A 27,075-nucleotide genomic window follows, 5' to 3' on the forward strand; every position below is an offset into this window, starting at 1 on the left:
TGCTAATTTCTGGGTGTTCTCGGAGAGATCAGTTACGGTCCTGCCTCTCCCTACCTTGAAATTTTGTCCATCCTTGTGCTATTTTGAACCCAGAAACTCTGAACATAGTATTCCTTGACCCTCCTAGGAATTCTTCCCAAAGAAATGATAAGATGTGGGGGAAAATTGTGTAAAGGGATGTTTTTTACCATGTTCTGTTGAAAAACTGGAATAATAACAAGCATTTTTGAACACTTACCATGGGCCAGTTGCTGTTTTCAGTGTTTTATGAGCATCATCTCATTTCGTCTTTTCAAGTAGGTTCTATTATTATCTCCATTTTTACAATTGAAAAAAGAAATGGAGCCCTGGCCAGGTTGCTCAGTTGGTGATAATGTCATCCCCACAAGCCGGGGTGTGGGTTCAATCCCCAGTCAGGGCACATACAGCAGTCAACCAATGAATACATAAATAAGTGGGACAATAAATTGATTTTTTTCCTCTCTCTTCCCCCTTCCTCTCTCTCTCCGAAAAACAATAAATTAAAAATAAAAATAAAAAATAATTAAAAAAAGAAATGGAGGCACAGAAAATTTAGTAATTTGCCCGAGACAAAATAATTAGTAAGTGGGGGAACCAAATGTGTAAACAGCACACAACTCAATGTGATAGCATTGAGATAGCACTGTGATAGCAATAACTCAATGTGATAAGCATTAAAATAGAAATGATATGAACAATAGGTAGGTTATGCAAACTATTAACATACATGGCGTGTATTTGAGTGTTAAAAAAAACCCCTGCACATGGTAGGCATTTAAAAATGGTTATTATTTGTACTTCAAACTTGAATGCACCCAGCAATCACCTGGAGATCTTGTTGAAAATGCAGATCCTGAATCAGCAGGTCTAGGTTAGGCCTGAGAGTCTGCATTTCTAACAGACCCCTAGGTAATGTCTGTGCTGCTGGCTCAAGGACCACACTTTGAGGAACAGAACTTAATAGCTGGGGAGAGCCCTGATTGTGTAAAAGCAAAACAAATCACAGACACCCCAATGAATGGCTTGTCATGTGGAAAAAGACTGGAAGACAACACCATTACTGTCTCATTACAGTGTTGGCCTGCAGTTTCAAGGGAATTTCTTTCCCTTTCTCTATTTTCTGTCATATAAGCTAATCACATTCCACAAATATTTATGAACTGCCTCAGCACCCGTCATTGTAGGAGCAGAAATAAAGGAAATCCAGTGGTTTCCTCAAGGATGTTTAAAAAAAAAGCTAAAGTAATTTAAAGAAACACACTTAAAATGAGTACATTTCATTGCATATACATTATACTTCAACAACATTAATTTAACTCTTAAAGATACGAATAAATATAATTCCCCGTCCAAGCTCTTTTTTAAAAGATTAGAAATATTTAAAATAAAAATTCCTGGATGGTGAGTCAAGAAGTCCGAGTTCAATCCCTGTCTGTCTGAAGCCCAAAGGTTTACTTGTACCTTGAACTTGGACAAGTGCCCTGGACACATTTTCAAAGTACTTTGTACTTCTTGGCACCAGTTAATGATTTTACACACACATGAATTTCACATGTGTCTGTCTACCTTCTTGACTAAACTCTCTTCTACCAGGCCAGGCACTGCATCTAATTGTGTCACTGTGATGTCCCAGCACCTGTCCTGGCATCCGCCCCATTGTAGGCACTCAATATTATCTGTTGAATGAATAAATGAATGCAATAATGATTAAAGGTGAGGAGCCTGGCCTCTGGATAGAAGATGTTTTCTTCAGACCCTTCCAGAGGGATTTTTCCGGAAGGGTAAAGTGGAAAGCCTGGCAGAGAAATCCAGCCAATCCTGCCCGTTCTCCCCGACCCCATATCCTCTAGGCAAAACCTCCATATTCTCAAGGCTGGGCACAGGGGTAGGTGAAGGTCTCGGAGGTCAGGTCCTAGATTGCAGGGAGCGTGTATCCTTTTCTTAATGGGGACCTGGGGAACTCAAGGGGTCCTTTGGAAGAGAACTCGGGGGTGAAAGCGTTTCAGGGCCGCAGTGACTATCAACTATCCCACCAACCTCCCCTTACCCGCTTGACCACTGCCCTCCCTGGCACTACCACAGCCCTTGCCCTTCTTTCGGTCAGACCCTCCACTCCAGAAGTTCTCAAAGGGTCGTCCCCGAGGAGTTGCTGGAAATGCAAATTCTCAGGCTCCATCCCGGACCTTTCTAACCAGACACTGGGGGTGGGACCTAGTCATAGGCCTTGAAGTAAGCCCCCCGAAGGTGCTGGTGAAAGCTCAAGTTTGAGACCTATTGCTCTCCTCTGATGTAGGCCCTCCCGGGAACACTCGGCCTGACTGAACAACCGTGATAAATGATAGCACCTAGCCATTGATTGAGGACTTCCTGAGTGTCAGGCTATGTTGCAAACATTTTAGAATTAGCCACCCCAGAGATCATTTATAGGGATAATGAAACTGAGGTTCGGAAAGGCCAGGCTGCACCCAGAAGTCACCCAGCGGGAGAACAGGTAGAGAATCCCGCGTTCCTCTGGGACCACCCCTGGGCGCAGCGGCCGCGCGTGTCAGTGGCGCCTCCAGGGCGTTTCGCCGGGACGCCCCGCCCCCACACCCCGGAGTTCGCGCGTGTCCGTGTCCGCGGTTCCTCGGGGGTGCCCCGCCCCGCTCTCGCGCTGGCCGGGGGAGGAGCGCGGTGGCGGCGGCGGCTGCCCGTGGCGAAAGTGCGGCTGCGGAAGCGCGGCGAGACGGGCGGCGGCGGAGGAGGAAGCGGAGGGAGACGGCGGGAGCGGCGGGTCCCGGGGCACGCCATGGGCCGCCTGCACTGCACGCAGGACCCCGTGCCCGAGGCAGTGGGCGGCGACATGCAGCAGCTGAACCAGCTGGGCGTGCAGGTGGGCCTGGCGGCCTGGGTGCACCGGGCGATCCGGGCGTGGAGCTTCGGAGCCGCGGCCCGAGGTGGCGCCGGGAGGGCTGAGTGGAAAGCTGCGAGGTTAGGCGGAGGGCCTCCTGGGGTCTAGCAGCGCTTGGGGGTACCAGACCGAGCGGCGTCCGGTGCGCCTTATGGCTTTGGGAGGATTCAGGGAGGGGCCCAGCTGAATTGGGATCTGTGGCGATTTAGGAGGGCCGAGGGTTGTCGGAGGCCTAAGGGCAAGCCGAGAGGTCTCTCGCGGGGTTTGGATCTCAGAGGTGGGGCTGGGGGACTGAAGGGAACGAGCAGAGTTTGAGGGATCCCAGAAGAGGGACTGAGGAGCGTCTTGACGAGGCTGGAGAGAGTGGGGAACTAAGTAGTGGGCTGAGGGCTTTGGGAGGCCGAGGGATTGTGGGGGAGCAGTGGGACTTGGTGGGCGGGGCAGGGCTGAGACATTTAGTAGGGAGGCCGAGGGGCTTGAGGAGGGTCTGGGCACCCCGAGGGTAGCGTAGAGTCGGGCTAGGAAGTCGGGGGTCCTGTGTAGGCTTACGTAATAGCCAGGCCAGAGAGGGGTTCTGTTGGCCCGAGGGCAGGCCGAGGGCAGGGTCTGGGGCGAAGCTGGCGATGACATCCCCCTCGCCCACACCTCCAGTTAAGGGAAATGCGGCCCTCGTAGTTCTCAAAGAAAGACAGGTATATACTCTGCACAGGGTAGGGCCTGGTCTTCATGGGAGTGGAGCTGCCAAAGCCGTTTTGTCCCTTTCCAGGCCACAGGTGCCAACCAGTCCGTCTTGGAGGCTTCCTGTCCCTGTACTGTTTGGGATTCCCCTTGATGGCCCCAAAGCAGACAAAATAGATAGCTGAAAGTGATGCCTCTCACCCTCTGCAGAGTTCTTTATCCGCGCTGGGTTGTAACTTTTCAGGAGGTGGGGCCCTCCCTTTCATCTCAGCATCCTCGACGACCCCCTGTGTTCTCATTAAGTAATGGTGACAGTGATTATAATGACAGCCATTTTCTCAGGCTGCAGCGTCCAATAGAAATAAATTGCAAGCTGCATGTCTAATTTTACATTTTCTTTTTTTTTTTAGGTTTTATTTATTTATTTTTAGAGAGGAAAGGGAGGGAGAAAGAGAGAGAGAGAAACATCAATGTGCGGTTGCTGGGGGCTGTGGCCTGCAACCCAAGCATGTGCCCTGACTGGGAATTGATCTTGCCATGCTTTGGTTCGCAGCCCGCGCTCAATCCACTGAGCCAGGCCAGCCAGGGCTGATTTTACATTTTCTAACAGCCACATTTAAAAATTAAAAAGGAATGGAAAGTTAATGTTTTCTTTAATCCTCTATATCAATATATTATTTCAACATGTAATCCACATAAAAATATCAATGAGATATTTTACTTTGTGGTACTAAGTTTTCTGGTTCTGGCATGTATTTTACATTTATAGCATGTCTCAGATTAGCCCTTTTCAAGTGCTGTAGCTACACGTAGCTGGTGGCTACTGTACTAGACAGCACAGTTCTAAGTGCTTTTATGTATATTAATGCATTGAATCCTTGCAACCACCCTCCCAGGTGGGTACTATTATTAATCCCATTTTACAGATGAGGAAACAATCAGAGCAGTTAAATGAAAGCAGCTCCTATTTATTGGCCATGCCCCATATGCCAGGCACTGTCTTAAATTCTTTATGTTAGCAACAAAGGTAAAGGTTAGGTGCTAACTTTGTTCTCATTTTACAGATAAGAAAAATGGTTCAGGGAAATAAAGTGACTGGTTTAAAGCCAGGCAGTCTGGAAGCGATGGAGCCAGGAATTCAGGACCAGATGTCTGAATTTCAGATCCTAGGGAATTAAACACACTAGAACAGAGCTGTGTAGATGATCTCCTGAATGAGGTAGCTTACATATTTCTTGTTTATGTGTAGGTGTTTTCTGGAAGACTTCCATTTGGAGAATAAAAAAGATTCTGCTGTAAAAAAACCCTTTAAGCATCCACCTGAAATTAATGTAATATTGTATGCCAACTGTACTTGAACTAAAAATAATAATAACTTTAAGCTACTGGATTGTATGATCCCTAAAGTTACCTCCAACTTGGAAAATACAAACCATTTCCTTTAAGGTCAGGACTTGACTCATTGTCTTACCTTGAAACACACTCTAAACATTTACCTTTGTTTTTTTTTTTTTAATATATATTTTTTAAAGATTTTTTATTTATTTATTCTTAGAGAGGGAAGGGAGGGAGAGAGAGAGAGAGAGAGAGAGAGAAACATCAATGTGCAGTTGCTGGGGTCATGGCCTGCAACCCAGGAATGTACCCTGGCTAGGAATCGAACCTGGGACACTTTGGTTCCCAGCCCGTGCTCAATCCACTGAGCTACGCCAGCCAGGGCTTACCTTTGTTTTTAACACAGAAAGCTTTTTCCTGATAAGCAACTTACCAGCCTTGGGGGCCATCTTGGCTCCCCTTTTGTTGGGTGGTAAAACTTTTCTGAGTACCCACTCTACCAACTGAGTTTATTTTGAACCTAAGCCTAAAGGAGAAGAAGAATCATTGTGTTAATGTTGGCATCGCCATTTATTGTTTATTTGGTAGGTATTCATCTGAATGCCTAGTGTACACCAGCTAGCCACTAAACCCAGTGAGGTTTGCAAAGGCTTCATGGACACAGCCTGTTGTGATCTGCTGGAGCAGGGTAGAAACAGAGACACAGTGCAGTGCTCAGTGTATCTGCTGTGCTCCGTGCTGCTGGTGATCAGTCCTAGGTATTGTGGAGCCTTGAAAGTAGGTGGGATGAGAAAATAATCATTTTTAGAATGGTTGTGAGAGGAAATTCAGAAAAATATAAAGACACCTCTGGTGTCTCTTCCTCTTCCAAGGCCACCCGCCCTGTGGGGTTAAGGGCCCCAACTTTATGACCTCACTTAACCTTCACTACCTCCTCTCAGGCTCTATCTCCAAACACAGTAATAAGTTCAACATGGGAATTTTGGGGGACAAACATTCAGTCCTCAATAATACAACACTGATAAAGAGAGAGTTTACGTGCACAAAATAATAAGAGACTGGTCTAAGACAATGAATAATAAAGTGTTAAACTTTACTGTTTTAACGATATGAGAGAAACATCAATGGGTTGCCTCTCACAGGTGCCCTGACCAGGAATCGAACCGGTAACCTTTTACTTTGCAGGGTGGATGCCCCACCAACTGAGCCCCACCAGTCAGGGCCATAAGAAGTTTCTTATGGGGGTAAAAATCCCCAGAAAATATGGGTAGATGAAACAGAAGAAAATAAAAATCACTGAAAATTTCTCTCTGCAAAAGTACTGCTTTTAAAAAGCAAGGTACAGGAAAAGTTTGTATATGGTGTGTTACTATTTGTGCGGAGGAGGGAGGAGAAATTATGTATTAGGTTGGTTTATGTTTGAATAATAAGTATGTGGAAGTATAAACAAACACACTAAAAAAGTAACTGCTATTAATGTTCCAGTGAATTTCCCTTTCAGGCCATGAGTGTGTATGTTCTTGTGTATATTTAGACTCGCGAGGTGTGTGTTTGCACATGTGCTCACTCTCGCAGTCTCTCAGTACATATCTCCTAAGTGTCCCAATAAAATATACAAGTGTTTCAGACAATATATTGACACTGGTGGAGGTTTTGTGAGTATTTGTAACTTTAAGATGATTAAAACAGGTATCAATACCTGTGTGTTACTCTCTTCTCTCTTGATGGTCTGTGGCTGGATGGGATGTGGGAACACTGATCAGAAGGAGAATCTTCCTGAATTTCTGTGTTATTCCCTTCACAGCAGTTCTCCGCCCTGACAGAAGTGCTTTTCCACTTCCTAACTGAGCCAAAAGAGGTAAAGTATTTTGTGGAAAGAAGAGTTCCCGAGCATGGGTCTGTAATCCTGAGATACTTAGAAAGCGAAGGCCTCATTTATGCTGTTCTCTCTCTGCAGGTAGAAAGGTTTATGACTCAACTCTCAGAATTTGCCACCGCCAATCAGATCAGTCTTGGTCCCCTCAGAAGCATCGTGAAAAGCCTCCTTCTGGTTCCAAATGGTGAGCAGCCTGTCTGAGGTCAGAGACATTGCTTGAACATTCCTCCCAGTCCGGAGAGTCAGCAAGCACTCTAGACACGGAGCCAGAACAGTCAGCAGTGCGTCAGGCATGGGAGGGATTGGCGTTCCAGGGCGGGAAGCCAGGTGAAGAGGAAGCCCTGGTGGGATGTAACAGAGGGGCAGTTCAGAGCGTAGTCTGAACCCTGGCTCCAGTGCCCAAAATGTTATCTGGGCCTTGGCATAGTACACACAGAAACCGAGAGTAAGCATTGAGAAATTTTTATAGCAATTTGACAAAGTCTCTTAAATCTAATAATTTTTTTTAAAATGGTGCTTTTTTTTTAGTGTGGTAAAATATATATAACATAAACTTTATTATTTTAATCACTTGGGGCTTGTATTTTGTATGTGTTTTTTTCATTTCCTATTTCTAGGATTAGTATTTTTTGATTCCCAGTGGATTGAAAACAAGAAAGGTCTTTCCCTACAGGTGGTTTGAGAAGCAGTTTGCCCACAGCAGTCAGGCAATTTGGAGCCAGGAGGGAGGAGATGAGGAAGGGGTGGCTGTAGGGCCGCGCACTGGGCGCCGCTGTATAAAATAGGGGAAAATTAAAACAATCAAATTGTCCAGCAACTGGAGATTGGTGTAAGGAGTTGTGGTCCATTTTTGCCAGGGGACATTCTGGTTGGTCAAGAACTCACAGTTCGGAGTTAGATGGACCTGGGTGTGAAACCCAGTCTGTCACGTGGTAAGTGGGAGACTTTGGCCAGGTACCCATCTCTCTTAACCCCTGACAACAACCCCTCCTTAGCAGTCCCGCCCCCATGTAGGCGTGTGTGTGTGTGTGTGTGTGTGTGTGTGTGTGTGTGGTGTGTGTTGAGGGGAAGTCTCGTTTGAAGATTGAGACAATGTAAATAAAATGCTTGGCACAGTACCTCTGTGCAAGGTTGCTCGTGTGTAAGTTATAAGTTATGTAGTAATTTTAAAAGATGATGTTGAGGAAAATATAACGATATGGAAAATCTTTCACAATACACTGTCTGATAAAAATAGTAGTTTATAAAACTTTCTACCACAGTCCTATTTTTGGAAAGAAAAGAAAGAGAGAAAGAAAGAAAAACAATGTTAACTGTGGCTATATCTGGTGGTAGGCCTGCAGGTTGTTTCAATTGTTTATTTTAGGCCATGTATTATCTAAAAAGTTGCTAGAATTAATTTGGCAATTTAGTTAATTTTCTCTAAAGAGAAGCAACATTTGAGTCCAGTCCTTCTTTTTTTTTAATAGAGAGGGGAAGGGAGAAAGAGAGAGAAAAACATCTATCTGTTGTTCCATTCATTGATACATTCATTCATTGACTCATATGTGCCCTTACCAGGGATCAAACCCAGAACCCTGGTGTATTGGGACAGTGCTTCAACTGGCTGAGCTACCTGGCCAGGACCGAGCCCAGTCTTAAAGAATCAGTAAATGTTGACAAGGTTGAGAGGAGGTAAAACAGGGAGGTAAAAACCATCCCTGGTTTGCATATTTTAAAAATCAATAATGCTCTGACTGGTGTGGCTCAATTGGTTGAGCGTCATCCTGCAGAGTAAAGGGCCACAGGTTCAATTCCCAGGAGGTGCATGTGTCTGGATTGTGGGCCTGTTGCCTAGTTGGGGTACCTGCGAAAAGCAGCCGATGTTTCTCTCCCACACTGATGTTCCTCTTTCCCTTTCTTTTTCCCTCCCTTCCCTTCTTTCTAAAAATAAATGAATAAAAAACAAATCAGCCCTGGCTGGTGTGGCTCAGTGGACTGAGTGCTGGCCTGCGAACCAAAAGGTCATAGGTTCCACTCCCAGTCAGGGCACATGCCTGGGTTTCTGGCCAGGTCCCTGGTTGAGAATATGCGAGAGGCAACCAATCGATGTTATCTCTCGCACATCGATGTTTCTCTCCCTTTCTCTCCCTCCCTTCCCCCTCTCTAAAAATAAATAAATAAAATCATTTTTAAAATCAGTAGTAAGCTGATCTTCCTAGGACTTCAGCCCAGTGGTACACTAAAAGTTGGGAGCTTAAATTTATTTGTTCCTGTTGGATGTCTTCCCATGTCCTCCCTGTCCTTTGCCCTGTCTTGTGCCCTATCAGGCTGGAGACTTGGATCAGAACATCCCTGAAGTTTTCTTTTTCATTTTTTAAAAGATTTTATTTATCTATCTATCTATTTATTTATTTTTAGAGAGGGAGAGAAAGACCAATGTAAGAGAGAAACATGGACCAGTGCCTCCCACACACACCCCCACCTGGAGCCCAGCCAGCATCCCAGGCACATGTCCCAGCAGGGGATCGAACCAGCAACCCCTTGCACTGTGGGACGATGCCCAACCAACCGAGCCACGTGGGTCAAGGCCCCTGAGGTTTTCAACTGTGAAATTTTATGATCCTCTGTTTGTGCACCTCTTGTGTTCTTGGCCCTCATGGAAGGTTAGAGGCATGTGAACCACAAGGCTGGATGGGAACTTGCGGTCTTTTGGACTCAGGAATAAATTTTCATGGCAAACTTCAAAAATAGTGCAGAGCTATGGAGAGTCAAAAGTAAAAATTCCCTTTTACTGTCATCCCACTCTCTAGAAATAATCACAATATAATTTTGAAGTACGTCTTTTAATATTTTCACGTACACTGACAGGCTTATATGCAGTCTTATTTTTCATAAATGAGAGTAAACCACAGAAGAGCTGTACTGCTTGCATTTTTTTCATACCGAGTGCATCACGCAGCTCTCTCCACGTCAGCTGCATTCTTGTGGTGACCGTAGTGCACCTGGGACTAAAAGTGTCTCCTTCTAGTTAATCCATTTCCTACTGCTGGGTGTTTTAGTTGCTCTCACTTCTCACTCTCAGAAACAGTGCCCCCGTGAGCATCCTTAGGACATCTGCGTACTCGCCGTGGGTGAGCATTTCCATAGGACAGGTGCCCAGAGTGAGGACCAGCAGTCTTTGCTCTCATCCTCAAGCCTACACTCGTGGGAATGGGTCTGTCTGCAGGTGGAGACCTGTCTCCGCTAGAGCTGTCGAGGACACTGATTCTCTGAGGACCTCTGCCTGGTGTCCCTGCCTGCACTCTTCCCGTCTTTCTTCTCTTCTCTGCTCCCTGCTCCACTCCATCCTGTCCAACTGCCCTCCGTCCTCCCCAGACTCTGAGCTCCAGCCACTGTGCGGCCTCTCTCGGAAAGCCTTCCTAAACCACTTCAGTCCCCAGTGACCTCCCTTCCTCTCCGCAGCTGAGATCTGTTTTTTTTTTTTATCTGCAGCTCTTGTTTCGAACCGTAATCATTTACTTTTCTATTGTCCATACTGCTTTGTGTCTGTCTCGTGGCTCTAACAGATAGCTAGTTCCTTGAAGTCCGGGGCGAGGCTTATACTTCTTGCTGTAGCTACAGTTACAAGTTAACTAATGACATAGAGCAAGTGCTTAGTACATGCTGGGTGAGTTGAACTGAATTTGGGGGAGTCTGTGACCCTCCCGGGGGATGCTGGGTGTTTTTGTAGTAGGATTGTTTGTAGAAGGTCATTTTCTGTAGATGCAGAGAACATTGAAAGCGCTCTTAGCATACCAGTCCAGACATGGGCTCTGGAGGCTCACGGGGTCTGAGTGTGGTTCACATCGCCGAGAGTGGTTATTCGACCTTGGACCAACCAGCCTCTTGGAGGCTCAGTTTCTCATCTGAAAAATGGAGTAGTAAGAGCAGTTGATGGCAGTGTCATTAGGAATAAGTGGGTGAGTATATGTAAAGCACTTAACACAGTACTTGCTAAATTTCAGCTTAATTGTTGATGATTCAGTTAGTTTTAGCTCCCGTGCCGCAGTATCAGGTGGCAAAATAAAATATTCCTTCGCCTAATAGAGAGGATCTGAATTTACCTCTTGACTATTTAATGCCCCAGAGCTTTCAAGCTTTTCAAATTCTGGAATTGAAGTCTCGGGTTTGCTGTGTTTGTCTGCTCTCAAAGTGTATTTTACTCTTCTTTTTGTTCCCATGCGGCTGACTGTTGTCTCCCTGCAGAGTTTTCCTGTGTAAACTCTCCATTTCTTCGAGAGTGTCTCTGAGCACCTGACACTGGGGCCTGTAAGTCCCCTGGCCTCTTCCTCATTTCTTGGTCTTGTGTCTCCCTTTCTTTCCAGCCCCAGAGGCTGCCCTTCCAGAGTAAGTTCTTGGCCCTTTGTGCCTTATTGTGTCAGTGACATCTCCACTTCTAGTCTCCCATCCCGGGCTCCAGTGTGGCCTGGAGTGCACTTCCACGGTCCACAGAACAACGGGACGGCGCTGCTCCTTCTCCTCGCAGCTATTTACTTCACGCGATGAAGTCTCTAGTCCTTCCTTTGGTACCCAAGGCCTTTCCCTATCTGAACTGCGAGACTGCCGTCCCCTTCCACTTCCATCGTCCTGGTCCTGCCCGTGCAGTCAGACCTCACGGTACAAGCAGAGCTCATTGGAGCTAAGGGTCCTCGGAATTGTCCAGAACAGATTGGTCTTCCCCAAAGTCTGGTTTTCATTCAGAAAAGGCTTCAGCGGCCAGACAGTCAAAAAATATGTCTCCTCACCTCCCCAGCCTTGGAACCTTGGAGATTCACACACATTTCCATATCTTAGTCTCTGAAACCTGCTTAACCAGTATCTGTGAAACAGTTAATCAGGGAACTTTTTTTTGGTCACGGGGGAAGGGGAAGGCGGTGCGGGTTGGGTAAAAGCTTTGCGAAGTGCTGATCTAGTCTGATCTGGGTCTTGGAGCCCTAACAGCAGGGGAGTGACTTGCTTTAGATCATCTTGCAGTAGAAAAGCTGGGGCTGGAACCTCCTTTGAATCAAAGCCTAGTAGATTTTTTCAATGTTTTTTATTATACTTTATTGATTATGCTATTACAGTTGTCCTGATTCTTCCCTCTTTGCCCCCCTCCACCTAGCACCCCCGCTCCTTCGGGCAGTCCCCCCACCATTGTTCATGTCCACGGGTCATGCGTGTAAGTTCTTTGGCTGCTTCATTTCCTGTACTGTACTTTACATCCCCGTGGCTATTCTGTAACTACTATTTGTACTTCTTCTTTTTTTTTTTTAACTATTTTGAAGATCTCATGAATGAGTTCATCTTAAATCAAGATTCAGTCTTTTTTTCAATATTTTATTTATTATTTATTTTTAGAGAGGGAAGGGAGGGAGATAGAGAGAGAAACATCAATGTGTGGTTGCTGGGGGTCGTGGCCTGCAACCCAGGCATGTGCCCTGACTGGGAATCGAACCTACGATGCTTTGGTTCGCAGCCCGCGCTCAATCCACTGAGCTACATCAGGCCAGGGCTAGTTGTACTTCTTAATCCCTTCACCTCTTCACCCATTCCCCCACACTCCCCTTCCATCTGGCTAAATGTTTATCTTTTACTATTTAGTATATAATTCTTAAAAACACCTGACTTCAACAGTCTATCAACCCATGGCCAAATTGCTTCGTCTGTATCCCACCCACTTCTTACTGCTCTCCAAACTGGATTATTTTAAAGCAAATCTAAATCATTTGATGAATGAATTCCTAAATACATAGTTATATATCTCTAAAAGGACTTTTTTCTATCTCTTATCAAACCACAACACCATTATCATATTTAAAATGAAAGTATGCATTTGGTGTTCAGATTTCCCCCTTGTCTGCGTTTTATTTATAAGTGGTCCTCACGTTGCATTTGGTTTCTGGGTAGCTGTTGTAAGCTTACTTGTCACTGTGGCTACTTAACAGCCCTGAGACCTTGAGCCAAGTCACTTAACCTCTCTGAGAATCTGTTTTTCCAGGGGTGAAGCAGAGCTAATACTAGTAGCCTATACATTGTTATGAGAATGGAGAGAGATTAAAGATGTGACAAGCTCGCTTCAGGAAGCGGTAGCCGCACCACTGATGATGCTGTGACTGTCATTATCATAAGGAGTTGTCTCCCGGACAAGATCACGGATGACTCAGCAGCAGGGCCATGTTTTAAGACTGTTTTTTATTTTTAATACTTTGCAAGATGTCTAGTCCTTGTGTGTGCTGATTTATTTGTTTGTTAGTTTGTTTTAAGAAAAAGTGATAACTCCCTTTTTCCACTCCAAACAGAATTCTCTCTTTCTGGGGAAAAAAAATTAGCATTAAACAATAGTTACAAATGGTATTTAATCAACCACTGACCTAAGTTTCCCAGGACTTACACCCTTAACCTGCTCTGTTACTTTTCTCTGTGGCACTTTTCACCTTATCATATACATGGCGTACTTACTTGTTACATTATAGTTATGGTTTTCCCCTCCCGAGAGAATGTGAGCCTAGTGAGGGCAGAGATTGTTGCCTGTTAGGTTCATTGATGTTTCCCAGCATCCAGCAGAGTGCTGGCCTGTAGCAGCTGCTCAGTAAGTCCATGTGCAGGGACCATGCCCCTTGCAGGGTGGATTCAGCCGGTCAGATTTCTGGGTCTGCAATCACTGAGTGAACACAGCTCACCGTCCTCTCCCATGTCCCTCCAGGAATTTTCACCAAGGCTTAGTTCTGTTCCTTGGGCTTCCCTTATTACACTGAATAAGCTTATGTAGGTTTCAGGGTAGAATGACAGTGTTTGCTCATGTGTCAAGTGTTCCTGGCAGAATTTAAACCCTCCTCCTCACATACACCTCTACCTCTGTCTTGTCCACCATACTGTTTGATGGCGGTGAAGTTTTGCCTGAGGTGACCGTTCCAGTGGAAATTTGTACTCAGGGACTTTTTAAACCATCTCATATGGTGATCTCTGTTTAAAGAAGGATATTCTGAAATTTCACCAACTAATGTGTCCTGGTGGTTCCAGCCCTGGAGCTCACACAGTTTCCTTATATGTCATTGGGTCTAGGCTGCAGGCCTATCTTGTGCTTAGTGCAAAGTAACCACCAAAGGAAAAAGCTAAAAAGGAAGTTAAGAGTTATAGTCAAGAATACTGTGTTATAGACTCCAAAATTGGTAAGAGACTAGATCTCAAATGTTCTCACCACAAAAAGGAAATAATTATGTGATGTGCCAGAAGTATTAGCTAATGTATAGTGGTAATTATATTGCAATATATAAATGTACCAAATCAACACCATAAATTTACACAATGCCATATATCAGTTAGACCTCAAGTAAATGAAGGAATGGAAGGAAGATATGGATTAAGGGCTTGAGGCCTAGCATGGTGCAGGTGTATTTTTTAGGGAAAGAGGAAGGGAGAGAGGGGAGAAGGGAAGGAATTAGTTAAGGACTTGAGGCCTAGCATGATGCAAATCCTTTATTTTTAAGTATGGTTCCTGCCTGCCAGAGGTAATGGAAGGATGGAGAACTTGCCCATTGGTCCCTGTAGTTGAGAGCCTTTGTTTTCGGTCACTGTCAAGGCCTTGCCCAGTGGTGCTTCCCTGGGACAGCATCTCACAATGACCTCACGTAGAGCTTGGGTGTGGGGCAGTCTGGCCTATAACTACTTGTCCCTGCCATTTGCCAGCTCTTGTGGCCCTCGGCAATTCATTTAACGGCTTTTTTAAAAATGACACTTATGTTTTTAATTATAGAAAAATACAGGAAACAAGCCCTGGCCGATAGCTCCATTGATCAGAACATCGTCTCGATACGCCAGGGTTGCGATTTCCGTCCTTGGTGGGGGCACACACAAGAACCAGCCAGTGAACGCGTGAATCAGTGGGACAGCAAGTCACTGCTCTCTCTCTCCTCCTTCCCCCTCTCTGAAATCAATGAATGGAAAAAAGAAAGGAAACCAAAACAGCTCACAATTTTACCACCTTTACATTTTAAAAAACCTACATGCAACTAGAAAATTCTAAAATGACAGAAAGGAAGAAAAGTCCCACCCAACCGCTTTACCCAAAGATATCCACTCTTAAGTTTTTTGTGGGTATGTTAAAAAAATGTGCCTCACATCTGCCTACTTAGCTATCGGATAGGATATAATTAAGGCTATCCATAAGGACGCTATACCATCTTTATTTTCACAGAAGGAATCACACCGTGTAGACTGCTCTTTCCTTTTCTTTTAATTATGTTTTGCAAACTGGCACATTGAGAGCTATCTCCTTTTTAAAAGCTGCATAATATTCCATCGCAGGGATTCCTTCATTCAGAATGTTTTTGTTTTTAGCGCCGGACACTTTTCTAGGAGCTTGGACAGCAGCGATGCACAAAACAGACCAAGTTCTTACCAAACTGATATTCTAGTAAAAAACCTGACAATAAATATCTAACAAAATTGGGTAGTTAGTTACACATGCAGCTCAGACAAGTGCAGCAGTGTAAGGGTACCAGTGAAGAGCAGCACCACTCGGAACAGAGTGGTCAGGGGGGCCTGCAAGAGGTGAGATTCAGGCAGAGGCCAGAATGAAGAGAGGGGACGAGTCGTGTGCAGATTTGAGGAAGAGTGTTCCCAGCAAAGGGAACCACAAGGGCGAATGCCTGGAGGTAGGAACCTGCCTGGGCCATCACAGGAAGCGCAGAGTAAGCAAGGGAGAGAGCTCAGGGGCTCCAGAGGAGGCCGTTTCGTGCAGGGCACTGTAAGCACTTTGGATTTCAGTGTAAGTGCAACCGTTAGAGCTGTTAGAGGGTTTTGAGCAGCAGAGGAGAGACGGGGTCTGAATTAAGTTTTAACAAAATCACCTTGACATCCAGGCTGCTCTGTGGATGCACCCAAAGCAGCCCACTGTTCTGACTTCTCATCTCTACTACGGACATTACTAACGAGCTTCCCACATGTATCTAAGTATACTTTTGGGGTGAATCTATTGGGTGAATTCTTGGCAGTGTAGTTATTGACTATACATTTTTAAATTTTCTCCCCCCAAAAGCTCGAGCTGGTTTCCTGGTTAATTAAGTTTCCTGGTTAATGACAGCTTCGATGATAATGCCCACTTCTGAGTACTTTGGGGTCATCAAGCAAAATGTCTGGTTTGAGATGGGTGTACGTGGAGGAGTTGTACACGTGACAGTTTGGGTTCATTGGATTGGCTGGGAAGTGACCCCCTTCTTGGAAGTCCTTTATGGCCAAGGTTTCCTGGGGTCTTGCCTTTTTTTATTTCCCTGTGGCTTCCTTGCTCCATCTGATTTTGGAGATAAAAGATTTCCTCCCTTTGTTGACATGGTTTATTTTGCAGGACAACAGCCGTTAGGATTGTTTTTCTGGAGTAAGATGGGGGTAGGGACTTGGGTTTAGGGTATTACTTCAGGGCCCTTCCTGGATGGTGGTGGATGTCTTCTTGTTCTTTAATTAGTCATCTGGAAGGCTAAGATGTGGAAAATTTTAAAGTGGTTGCCAGGTTGTGACTCTAGGCTGTGTGGCTGGCAGGTTAAACATTGAGAGGCCCAGATTGCTGGCAACACTGTTTTCAGGAATCGGAGCTCGTGGGCAGAACAAAGCAGCCCCCACAGGGGAGTATTCCAGGGCTTCTGAGGGGAAGGTTTGATGCCTTCCTTGAGAGGGACTTGTGAATTGTAAAGGCCAAACTTTTTAGTCCATCTAGGTGTACTTCCTGAAAGCTAATTTTCAAGGGCAACACTATCCAATAGCCCTTTCTATGGAAATGGAAATGGTTTATAATCTGCACTGTCCAGGACTGTGGCCACTGGGGCCATGTAGCTATTGTGTACTTGAAATAGCTAGTGTGAATAAGGAACAGAATTTATTTATTTATGTATTTATTTATTATTTTATTTATCTTTAGAGAGAGGAGAAGGGAGAGAGGAAGAGTGGGAGAGAAACATCAGTTGGTTGCCTCTTGCACACCCCCACCTGGGGATGTGGCCTGCAACCCAGGCATGTACCCTGACTGGGATTTGAACTGGCGACGTTTAGGTCTGCAGGCAGACTCTCAGTCTACTGAGCCACACCAGCCAGGGCCTAAGGAACAGAATTTAAAATTGTATTTCATTTAAATAAATATAAATAACCACCCGTGTTTAGTGGTTATATATTGTGCGGTACAGTTCTAGGCTGTTGCCCCTGTGCCTAACATTGAACTTCCCCCACTTTGCTTCGGGAATCTGGGGCCTTATTCTTTCCTCAATCAGGTACCCCTATCCCCAAGTTCATGAAGTCTTTTCTCCTGTCTCTAATGTCTTCCATACTTTTGGAGAAGGGGGTGGGTAAACACTGTACAATAAACACAATGGTCTCTCTTATTCTGCACTTGTCCCAAATGTGCCATTGCTCCCCAGGTGCATTGAGATCTTCTAGCTGAGGTGTCCATGTTCCTTTTGTCATCTGTATTGTATGAGTTGTGCCCATTAAATACTGTCAGCTGATTGATTGGTTTGCCCTTTTTAACTGATTTCTCCCTTTTTCCAGGTGCCTTGAAGAAGAGTCTCACAGCCGAGCAGGTCCGGGCTGATTTCATAACTTTGGGTAGGTCACCGTCACCGAGGCTGCTCAGGGTAGCAGGCCTTGCAGCTCTTTATTACAATGTCTCCCTATGTTCTCTCGTAGGTCTTAGTGAGGAGAAGGCCACTTACTTTTCTGAAAAGGTATCATAATTCCTCTTTTTTTTAAAGGGGTCCCTTATTCCTATGAAAACATCTCTCTGGGTTTTTGTGGGGCTTTTTTAGATTTTATTTATTTATTTTTAGAGAGGGAAGGGAGGGAGAAAGAGAGAGAGAGAGAGAGAAACATCAATGTGCAGTTGCTGGGGGTCATGGCCTGCAACCCAGGCATGTACCCTGACTGGGAATCGAACCTGCCACACTTTGGTTCACAGCCCGTGCTCAATCCATTTCATAATTCCTCTTAATCAAGGTTACGATTGTTTGCTTTTATTTCGTGAAAAGAATCAAACGGAAAATGCCTCCTAAGGCAAAGCCGTCAATCATCACGTGCCATTTCCCCAGCTTAATGTTTTTCATTTGGTTTCATGCAAATGACATACATCCGACTTTTAAACTGAACTATTTAGTGCACCTGTCATTTTTGTGCATTTTTTTAGTGCATCCCTCTGGTTTGACCGAGTATAAATGTCATACAGTTGTTCCCACATGGATTAAATCTTAGAATGAAAGAAAACGTTTATCTTGCCATCTGCCCCTCTACACTCCCCCACCCCCCAGATCTGCGCACAGACAAGCCCTTAGTTCTGCATTCCTCCTGCCGTGTAAATAGCATTGCTGTGTTGGGGGCGGAATGAAGAGGGGGGATTTTCCCCATTTTATAACTTTGGCTATTTGCTTTTGTTCCAGTGGAAGCAGAATGCCCCCACCCTTGCTCGATGGGCCATGGGTCAGACTCTGATGATCAACCAGCTTATAGATATGGAGTGGAAGTTTGGAGGTAACTAGTTAAAGCCAGTCTTGCGCCCTCTGGGTGATAGAGGGTGGGGCTGCAGAGGCTTTTGGCTAGCTTCGATAGGGAAGAGGTGTCCTCGGTCCTCAGAGACTGTTGGGGCCAGCAGCTGCCCCTCTGTATTGCTGTCCACTGGACAGCAGTTTCTGTCCTTGTCTCTTAATGTGTTGACTTCATGAAAAGCACATTTTGCTTTCCTCATACTCACACCCATGTGGCTTCTGCTGCAACAGCCTGCAATATTGGGGTCTTCAGAGTGGGCCCCCAACCAGCCACTTACTGGTTTTCTCTTTTGCGTTATAGTGACTTCTGGAAGCAGCGAGCTAGAAAAAGTAGGAAGTATTTTTTTACAAGTAAGTCTTCTCATCGTTGAAAATGTGTAGATTTTTGACTTGGTTAAAAATTATTAAACCTGCACTGGGTGTCGTTAAATATCCCATTACATGGATGTCCCACTGAAGCGTCTTGTACAGCTCAGAGCGAGGTGGGCAGCCAAAGACATGCTCACCAACACGCTCACTTTCAGGTGAATAGGACCCAGGCATTATTCTTAAAATTCAGTTGTTCCTCTGGTCATGGGACTTGTTAGAAGTTTTGGTGGACAACCAGACTGTTCCTATATGACTCTGAAGGTAGAAGCTGGGTGCTTTGCCCTGGCCAGGTAGTTCAGTTGTTAGAGCATTATCTTCATATGCCAAGGTCATGGGTTCAGTCCCCAGTCAGAGCACATACAAGAAGCAACCAATGAATGCCTAAATAAGTGAAACAACAAATTGATGTTCTTTTCCTTTCTCTCTCCCCCCTCCCTACCTCTCTTCCCCTCTCTCTAGAATTAATAAATTTTTTAAAAGATTTTTATTTATTTATATTTATTTTTAGAGAGGGAAGGGAGGGAGATAGAGAGAGAGAGAAACATCAATGTGCGGTTGCTGGGGGTCATGGCCTGCAACCCAGGAATGTACCCTGGCTGGGAATCGAACCTGGGACACTTTGGTTCCCAGCCCACGCTCAATCCACTGAGCTATGCCAGCCAGGGCTAGAATTAATAAATTTTTTAAAAAATGTAAATTTAAAAAACTGGATGCTTTGATGTTTAAGTGAAAATTCAGGTTTCAAGAATTTCTTTATCCAGCTGTCATTTTAATTTAAAATTTTTTATTTCTTCTTTTTAACCAGTTGAAGTTGGTGGTTAAGAAAGGAAATCAAACTGAAAATTTATATATAGGTGAGTCCAAATTCCCATTCGAACCTTCTCACTTTCTCTGTGTTCTCTTCCCTCAGTGGGCTTAGGTAGCCCACCACAAATCATTTCCTCCAGAAAATCAAAGCCATTGCCAAGCTGTATTGTAACTACTGCCTTTCCTCTCCTAAAAGATGATGCAAAGATTGTTAATAAGCCATTGGCAGTTGGAGACCCCAGAACTGAAGAACCTTCTGGGAAGAGGGGAGAAAGGAATGGCAGAGGTCGAAGAGCAAGAAGCTCTCGCTGTAGAAGTCACACTGAAACAGCCTAAATAATGCTTCTTTGTCTCTGTGCCGTGGAGTTGGACCGTTTTAAACTCCTCTCCTTTTTTACGGAACTGAGAACTTTCCTATGCTCAAGGCTCTCAGTTTTTTATTATGATCAATTACCTATCAAGAGCTACTTGGTGGTGCTAAGCCAGAAAAGAGAAGAAAAAATCTCTGGGTGGAATTTAATTTTCTTGGATGATTCTGTGGAGTTGGGAACATTTACCTGAAACTGAATTTTCTTCCCCCAGAGTTAACCTTGCCTCAGTTCTACAGCTTCCTGCACGAGATGGAGCGAGTCAGAACCAGCATGGAGTGTTTCAGCTGACTTCTGTCCCCCACCCCGCATCGCCACCATGCCCCGTCCCCTGCCACCTCCTCCCCTGTGGGTGACGGCTCTGAGAAGCACCTCACTCACAGGCCTGCGGGACCCCGATTTGGCCCTGCTTGTTTGTTGGGCGCCCAGGTGCAAGGTTTCTGAAAAACAACAGGATTAAGTACTTAAGGAGCGCTACACAATTACCCTGTAAACTCTTTGTTAAGGGAACCTCCACCACCGATCTCCCAGGACACTTGTTAGAAATTCAGAAAGGCTATTGCATCTCAGATGCGGGGAGGAAACCAGTGAGTCACCTCCCCACCAAAATTCCAGGGTGAACAGATGGTGCTATCACTAAAGATACGCGCTTCCCGTCCTCCTCCCCCTGAAGCGAGGGCTTGTTTATGGCTGAGGAGGAGGTGACTCTGCGGATGACAGACACATGGGGAGCCCCCCGGCAAGATTTCCACACTTTGTGACTGTGGTGGTGGTGCGCTGCTAATCAGTTTTTAAGGAGGGATCTATGTATAGAAACATGTTTGGTCTACAATGAAAAGAACTGAGGCTTAACTGTCTTCATTTCTGCTTTTGCCCTATTGTGCTATAATCAGGCTGGTCTTGGGAGGGGGGTGCTGTTTTAGCTTGTTTGGGTTCAAGCTGACCACCTCTGTTGGTTAGATGATTAATAAAAATGGTTCCAAAGAAAAAGTCTGCATCCAGCTGTTTTTATGTATGGATCAAAGAGCCATCGGCCTTGCAGAGAGCTAATGCTCTGATCTTCAGAAATCACCTCCCCGGCTTGGGTGGCGGCCCTGGGTCTTCAGTGAAAGTAGCTTCGGTCCAACATAGGAATTTGTAAGAGCAGTTCTGGGGAAACTCAGGTTAAAAACATGAAGAGCAGAGCATCTCTCTGCTCTGTGTTCAGATGACCTTAGCCCCTGCCCTAGCACTTAACTTCCTCCTACTTCTCCTCTCAGAAATTTTAAAAATTTTGGAATGGGTAGTATGTACCCATGAAGGTACAGTGTAAAGTAACTCCTTTTCACACCTCCATTTTCCAGTTACCTAGTTCCCCTCCCCAGAGTCCAGCACTGTCGCTGGTTCAGTCTGTGTTTTTCTGCAGGTATTTTATGCATTTGCAAATACACATGCGTAGAGTTTGACGTCCCCCCCCACACACATACACACAAATGGCAGCACACTGTGCACGCCGAGTCCTGCACTTTGCTTCTTCCCACTTACCTTGGAAATCACAACGGAACAGAAAGCAGCCTCCTCATGTGAAACCAATGTGCCATGTTTCTTCGAATGATGGTTTGTGTAACCGGTTCCCTGCTTATGGGTGTTTAAGTTGTTTCCATTCTTCTTCTCTTGTAAGAAGTGCTGCAACTGAATGTTTTTGTATGTATGTCATTTTGCATGCATGGATGTACATTTATGAGGTAACTATATGGGTGTGGAATTGCTGGGCCAAAGAATATGTTTATCAAAGAGCATTAAAAGGAATAAAGCAAAAAGGTCCCTCTGCCATGTCTCCCATTTACTCAGTTCCCTACTGCCCTCCTCCAGCAGGTGACCCCTGCTATCAGTTCCCTAGGTTCCCTTCTACAGAGTTTTTCCCTGCTGTAAGCAGTAGGAATTTAAATGTTTACCCATTTTTTGTTTGCACAAATGATTATGCACTATATTCACTATTTTTAATACACCTTGGAGATCTCGCCTGCAGTACACAGAGTCTGTATCCTTTTCGGTGGTTGCAGCATGTTCTCATATGTGAGTGGATCATAACCAATATTTGCAATTTTGCTAAATAGTGCCAGTATTAGGATTAGGGTTCTCCAGAGAGCAGAACCAACCAACGGAGGGGGGGTGTATGTATAGAGATTGATTCATTTTTTTTAAGGTTTTATTTATTTTTAGAGGGGAAAGGAGGGAGAAAGGGAGAGAAACATTAATGTTTGGTAGCCTCTCACATGCCTCTTACTGGGGACCGGGCCTGCAACCCAGACATGTGCACTGACTGGGAATTGAACCAGTGACCCTTTAGTTCGCAGCCTGCACTCAATCCACTGAGCCACACCGGCCAGGGCTGATTCATTGATAAAGCATTGGTTCACATGATTGCAGAGGTTCTGTAAGTCCAAAATCTGCAGGGGAGGCCAGCCAGCTAAGGACCCAGGGAGGTGTTTCAGATCCATTCCAAAGGCAGTCTGCTGGCAGAATTGCTTCCTGCTGAGGGAGGCCGGGGAGTTAGTCTTGGTTTGAAGACCTTCCACTGATTCAAGGGGGGCCTGCCCACATTATGGAGGGGAATCTACTCTAATTTCAAAGTTCCCCAAATTAAATATTAATCTCACCCAAAAAATGCTTTCACAGAAACATGCAGAACAATATTCGACCAGATATCTAGGTATAGTGGTGCCCTCAAGTTAATACATGAAAGTAATCATCAATGACCTCTATAGAGATTGTCCAGTTTGTGTGAGATTACTGTCCACAGCACCAAAGAAGAGCACATTGGTGCCTTTGGATAGAGCGTCTAAGAGTGTCCATGAGGCTTCTGAGGGCCTCATGTGCCTGAGATCATTAGAATCTAACGTGAAAAGGATGTACAGAATGTTGGAACAGCATCCTAACTGGAGTGGCTCGTTTGGTTGGGCGCCAACTCTCTAAGCGAAAGGTCACCGGTTTGATTCTCAGTCAGGGCACATGCCTGGTGTGTGGGCCCATCCCCAGCTGGAATGCGTGTGAGAGGCAACCGATGGATGTACCTCTCACACATCAATGTTTTTCCCTCTCTCTCCCTCCCTGCCCCTCTCTCTAAAAATAAAAAATAAAATAAAACCTTAAATTTTAAAAAAAGGATATCAGAACAGGAAGGCACCTAAAATACAATTTAGTTAAATTCACTCATTTTACAGGTGGGGAAATGGAGGCCTGGGGACTGAAACTGGGTCAGTGCCGCCCGTGATCCACATGGTCCTGCTCGGTTCAGAGACGGGGTTTGGAGGGACCTGAAGGGGATTCAGCCTAGCACACCGTCCAGAGTTCTGGTCGGGGTCCTCTGTAAGGGTTGCACCCAGCTGGCCGCTGGAGAGCGTATGAACAAGGAGCCCCTTGCACTGCCCGGTTCAGGCCCCCTTGCCCCACCTGGGTCCCAACAGGGGCTCCCTGATGCCCCACCCCCTGCCCCAGTCTTCAGCCTCATAGCTCCTACAGTCTGGCCCATTTCTGGCACGAGCATTCTTATGGGCAAGTCTCATGGCCGCTGACACATCCACTCGTGTCTCTGCATGGTGTCCAGGGTGAAATCCAAACTCAGCACACCAGGTCCCACAGCGTGGCCCTGCCTCGTCTCCCACCACTCCCATTTCTTGTGCCTCCCAGCAGGCGTCCTGTACTACAGAATCTAGTCTCCCAGATGCCAACCGCCACCATGCCACAAGGCCATTTGCTGCTTCTTCCCCTGGGCCTGTCGTGCTTCCCCACACTTCAGGCTGTAACGTCCAGGGCACTTGGGAGGGCCCGCCTGACCGCTCTGTGCCATAGAAACACCCCTTGGGCCTCCTTCGGACCTCTGCTGCGGGCGACAGGAGTGCAGGCTCCAGAGTCAGGCTGCTTGGGTTCCAACTCTGGCCCCAACCGCGTGACCTCAGGCAACCTCCTAACCCCTCAGAACCTAGTTTCCCCATTTGTAGGCCAGGTGTTGCTCTTGCCTCACAGGGTTATTAGGTCACTCAGCGCAATGCTTGTTCGACCAAAGGTGAGCTCTTCATTATCCCATTCTGAAAATTACTGATTTTCAAGATTCTTTTCCCCACTGGCTGGAGGGCTTCTTGATAAGAGATTTGTTTTTCCGCTCAGGAACGCCAACACTCAGCATCAGCCAGCCCCACCCCTCCCCACCCCACCGGGCAACAAGCCCTGTTGTTCATCACAATGAAATGAGTCTGCGGGTAGACCTTCCTGGGCAGGGCTGCTATCTAACCTGCCTGGCTTCAGAGGAATCCATCTGCAGAAGTTGGTTTGATTGTTGCTGTGTCTTAACATAGATCGTAGATGAGTCTTTAGTGTAAGGCACAGGTGGCAAACACAAGGCCCACAGGCCAAATCCGGCCCTCCACGTTGTTCCTACCCAGCCACAGCGCCGAGCTCTCACTTAGCCATTGAGGAGTAGTTACATTTATAAAGTCCTAAAATTTCACTTGTCCCTTTGAAGGCAACCGTGAGGCTGATGTGGCCCCCAGTGAAAATGAGTGTGACACCCTGGTGTAAGGCAAACAGGCAGGGCACCCATCTTCCAGGAGCAGGGGAACACTTTGCTCCTGATTCACGACCATTCCTGGGAGCTGGGTGCTACACTGAGTACACAGATCTCCAGCAGTCTGACTTTTCAGGACCCACTTCTATCGGGAGGAGACTATATCCTCACTCCCATTCGCTGCAACCCAGATTCCGTTATGAACTCCAGGGACTATTCAGCCCCTTTCCCGTATCGCAGTGTTGTCATGAAAGGAATCTCTCGTATAAGGAGCACGGATCCAGGCCCAAGGACTGTCAGACGGGGTTTGGTGTCCGTGCTGGGGCACTGAAGCAGGTGTTTTCCTACTGTTAGCGCTTCGTCTTTGCACCAGTTCACTCCTGCTCCTGTTCTGCTTAGAAGTCTGCTGTCTGTCCACCTGGCCTGTAGCTGGAGGTTGTCTTGAGCTTCATTGACTTTCGGCACGTAGTATTTCTAAGATGGCGATTGTCAGGCCAGAAGGTCAACCAGAAATACCTGTATTCTTTCCCTGGAGGAAAAAGGACTGTCTGGTTAGGGTTGGGAGAAATGGTTACTGTTCTTTCTTTTTACTCTGCTCATATTTTTTAAGAAGAAAAGAAAAGCAGGTGGTGACAAGGAAAATCTCCACACAGTCCACGTGGTCGGCTGCTCCCCAGTGGGGCTGGCTGCCTTACACGCAGGCATTCGCCGGAGAGTAGAAATGGACTTTTGAAAAGACGGATGACCCAACAACAAACATTTGCCTAAGCATATTTGGTCTTTTCCAGATTGTTTTGTTTTTTTTTTTAACAAATGCCATATTTCACAGGTATTTCAGGATTTCTGTGGAAAGTGGCATGTATAATGCCTGGTGGATAATACCTTGTATTTGGCAGCTCTACGCTTTTGTCTGGGGAGTCAAGTTCATGAAGGTGTACTTTACACACAGCAAAATCCACCCTTTTTAAGTGTACAGTTCAGTGAGTTTTGATAAACGTGTGGTCATGTCACCAGCACAACAATCAAGATATAAAATATCCGTCACCCCTAAAAAAGATCCCTCATGAGACTTCGGAGTCAGTTCCCTCCCTTCGCCCCCAGTGCTGGCAGCCACTGCTCTGATTCCTGTCCCCCCAGTTCGCCTTTTCCAGAATGTTTTGTAAATGGAATGATTCATTTTGTAGTCTTTTGTGCTTAGGTTCTCCCACTAAACATAATGTTTTTCAGATCTACCTATGTTATTGGTAGGTGTTTTTTTTTCCTTTTCCTTTTTAAGCCTGGATTGTATTCTCTGGTGTGGATACATTCCAGTTTTTGGTTTTTGTTTTTTTGTCTATTTTTAAGTGGTTATTTATTTATTTTAGAGAGATGGGAAGGGAGGGAAAGAAACACGGATGTGCGAGAGATACATTGATCAGCTACCTCTCACATGCCCCGAACTGGGGACCTGGTCTGCAACCCAGGCATGTGCCCTGACTGGGAATCAAACCAGCGACCTTTCACTTTGCAGGATGACACTCAACCAGCTGAGCCCCACTGGTCAGAGCAAGATGAACCTACTCTTGTAAAAAAGGTTTACATTGAAAATACTAAGTGGATATAAAGGAAAATGTTATTATACCAAAACCATGGGCCATGGAATTGCAAATTTTTAATTTTTTTCTTTTGCTTATTTGTAGTTTCCAAATTTTTCCACATAAGCATAAATTAGTGTGCTCTGTTTATAGAGACAATACCTGAAATGTACACAATAAAACATTCAAACAGAACTGAAAAAAGATAAAAAGTTCAAACAACTTCCTTCTCTGCCCCACAGATTGCTAAGAATATCTATTATTTTTGTAAAAAAATTTTTCCAACCAAAACAAGGGAACTTCCTCCACACCAACCACCTGAATCATTTCTAGATGCCTTGTTCCTCACAACACTGCGACGATTTTCCAGGGCTGACCTGGGCCTCCACCCGAGAGTCTTCAGTGCCTCCAGCAGGTGGTCACACATCCCCCTCAAGGACCCTCTGGAACCAGCTCCCTACCGTTTCTTTGCGGTGCCTGCCTCATCTTGACAGTCAACACTGGATGCAGAACAGCTTTAGTTGTATCAACACCTTCACAAAATCCAAGAGTAAGAAAGACAGAGGGAAAGGAAAGGGGAGGGAGGAAAGGAAGGGAGAGAGGGAGGAAGAAGTTTCAATTCTTTCCTTCCCAGAGCTTGCACTACCTCTTTTATTAAAAAATAAATAAAATAAAAAAAGACTTCCAGCCAAGATGGAGGCATAGGTAAATATACTTTGCCTCCTCTCACAGCCAAAAGAAGGACAACAACAAATTTAAAAACAAAAATAACCACAACTGCCAGAAAATCGAACCGTATGGAAGCCTGACAACCAAGGAGTTAGAGAAGGACTATTTGTTCAGACTGGTAGGAGGGGCGGAGCCAGGGAGCCGGGTTGGAGAGGACTCTTGGCAAGGCGGCAGCTGGCAGAGAGGGCGTCCCACATTCACCTGCAGATAAACTGGGAGGAACGACCAGGGAGCGAGACAAGATTGAGCAACCCAGGGTTCTGGTGCCGGCGAAAAAGAGTCTCAAAACCTCTAACTGAAAAAATATATGGGCGTTGCAGTGGCAGGCAAAACTCCCAGCCTCACAGGAGTTCATTGAGGAGA

At 45.7% G+C, this 27,075-nt stretch overlaps 2 protein-coding genes across 2 annotated transcripts in view; both read left to right on the plus strand.

Annotated features, from left to right (window-relative positions):
* The first annotated feature begins 2,676 nt into the window (after positions 1–2,676).
* COMMD7 (COMM domain containing 7) lies at positions 2,677–20,856 on the plus strand. Its single transcript, XM_045833686.1, has 9 exons — positions 2,677–2,893; positions 6,729–6,782; positions 6,882–6,984; positions 17,337–17,393; positions 17,475–17,512; positions 18,218–18,308; positions 18,624–18,673; positions 19,497–19,545; positions 20,081–20,856. Exons 1-9 carry the CDS (start codon positions 2,810–2,812, stop codon positions 20,155–20,157), a joined length of 603 nt encoding a protein of 200 aa, XP_045689642.1. The 5' UTR covers positions 2,677–2,809; the 3' UTR covers positions 20,158–20,856.
* Positions 20,857–23,893: 3,037 nt separating this feature from the next.
* LOC123815036 (uncharacterized protein C20orf203) overlaps positions 23,894–27,075 on the plus strand; it is a 30,040-nt gene continuing 26,858 nt past the window's right edge. The window contains 1 exon segment of the mRNA XM_045833198.1: positions 23,894–23,911. Coding sequence (XP_045689154.1) covers positions 23,894–23,911 — 18 coding nt within the window.

The sequence above is a fragment of the Phyllostomus hastatus genome, unplaced genomic scaffold (genome assembly GCF_019186645.2).
Source record: "Phyllostomus hastatus isolate PE091 unplaced genomic scaffold, TTU_PhHast_1.1 phas_contig_17, whole genome shotgun sequence".
In the NCBI taxonomy this organism is placed as follows: Eukaryota; Metazoa; Chordata; class Mammalia; order Chiroptera; family Phyllostomidae; genus Phyllostomus; species Phyllostomus hastatus.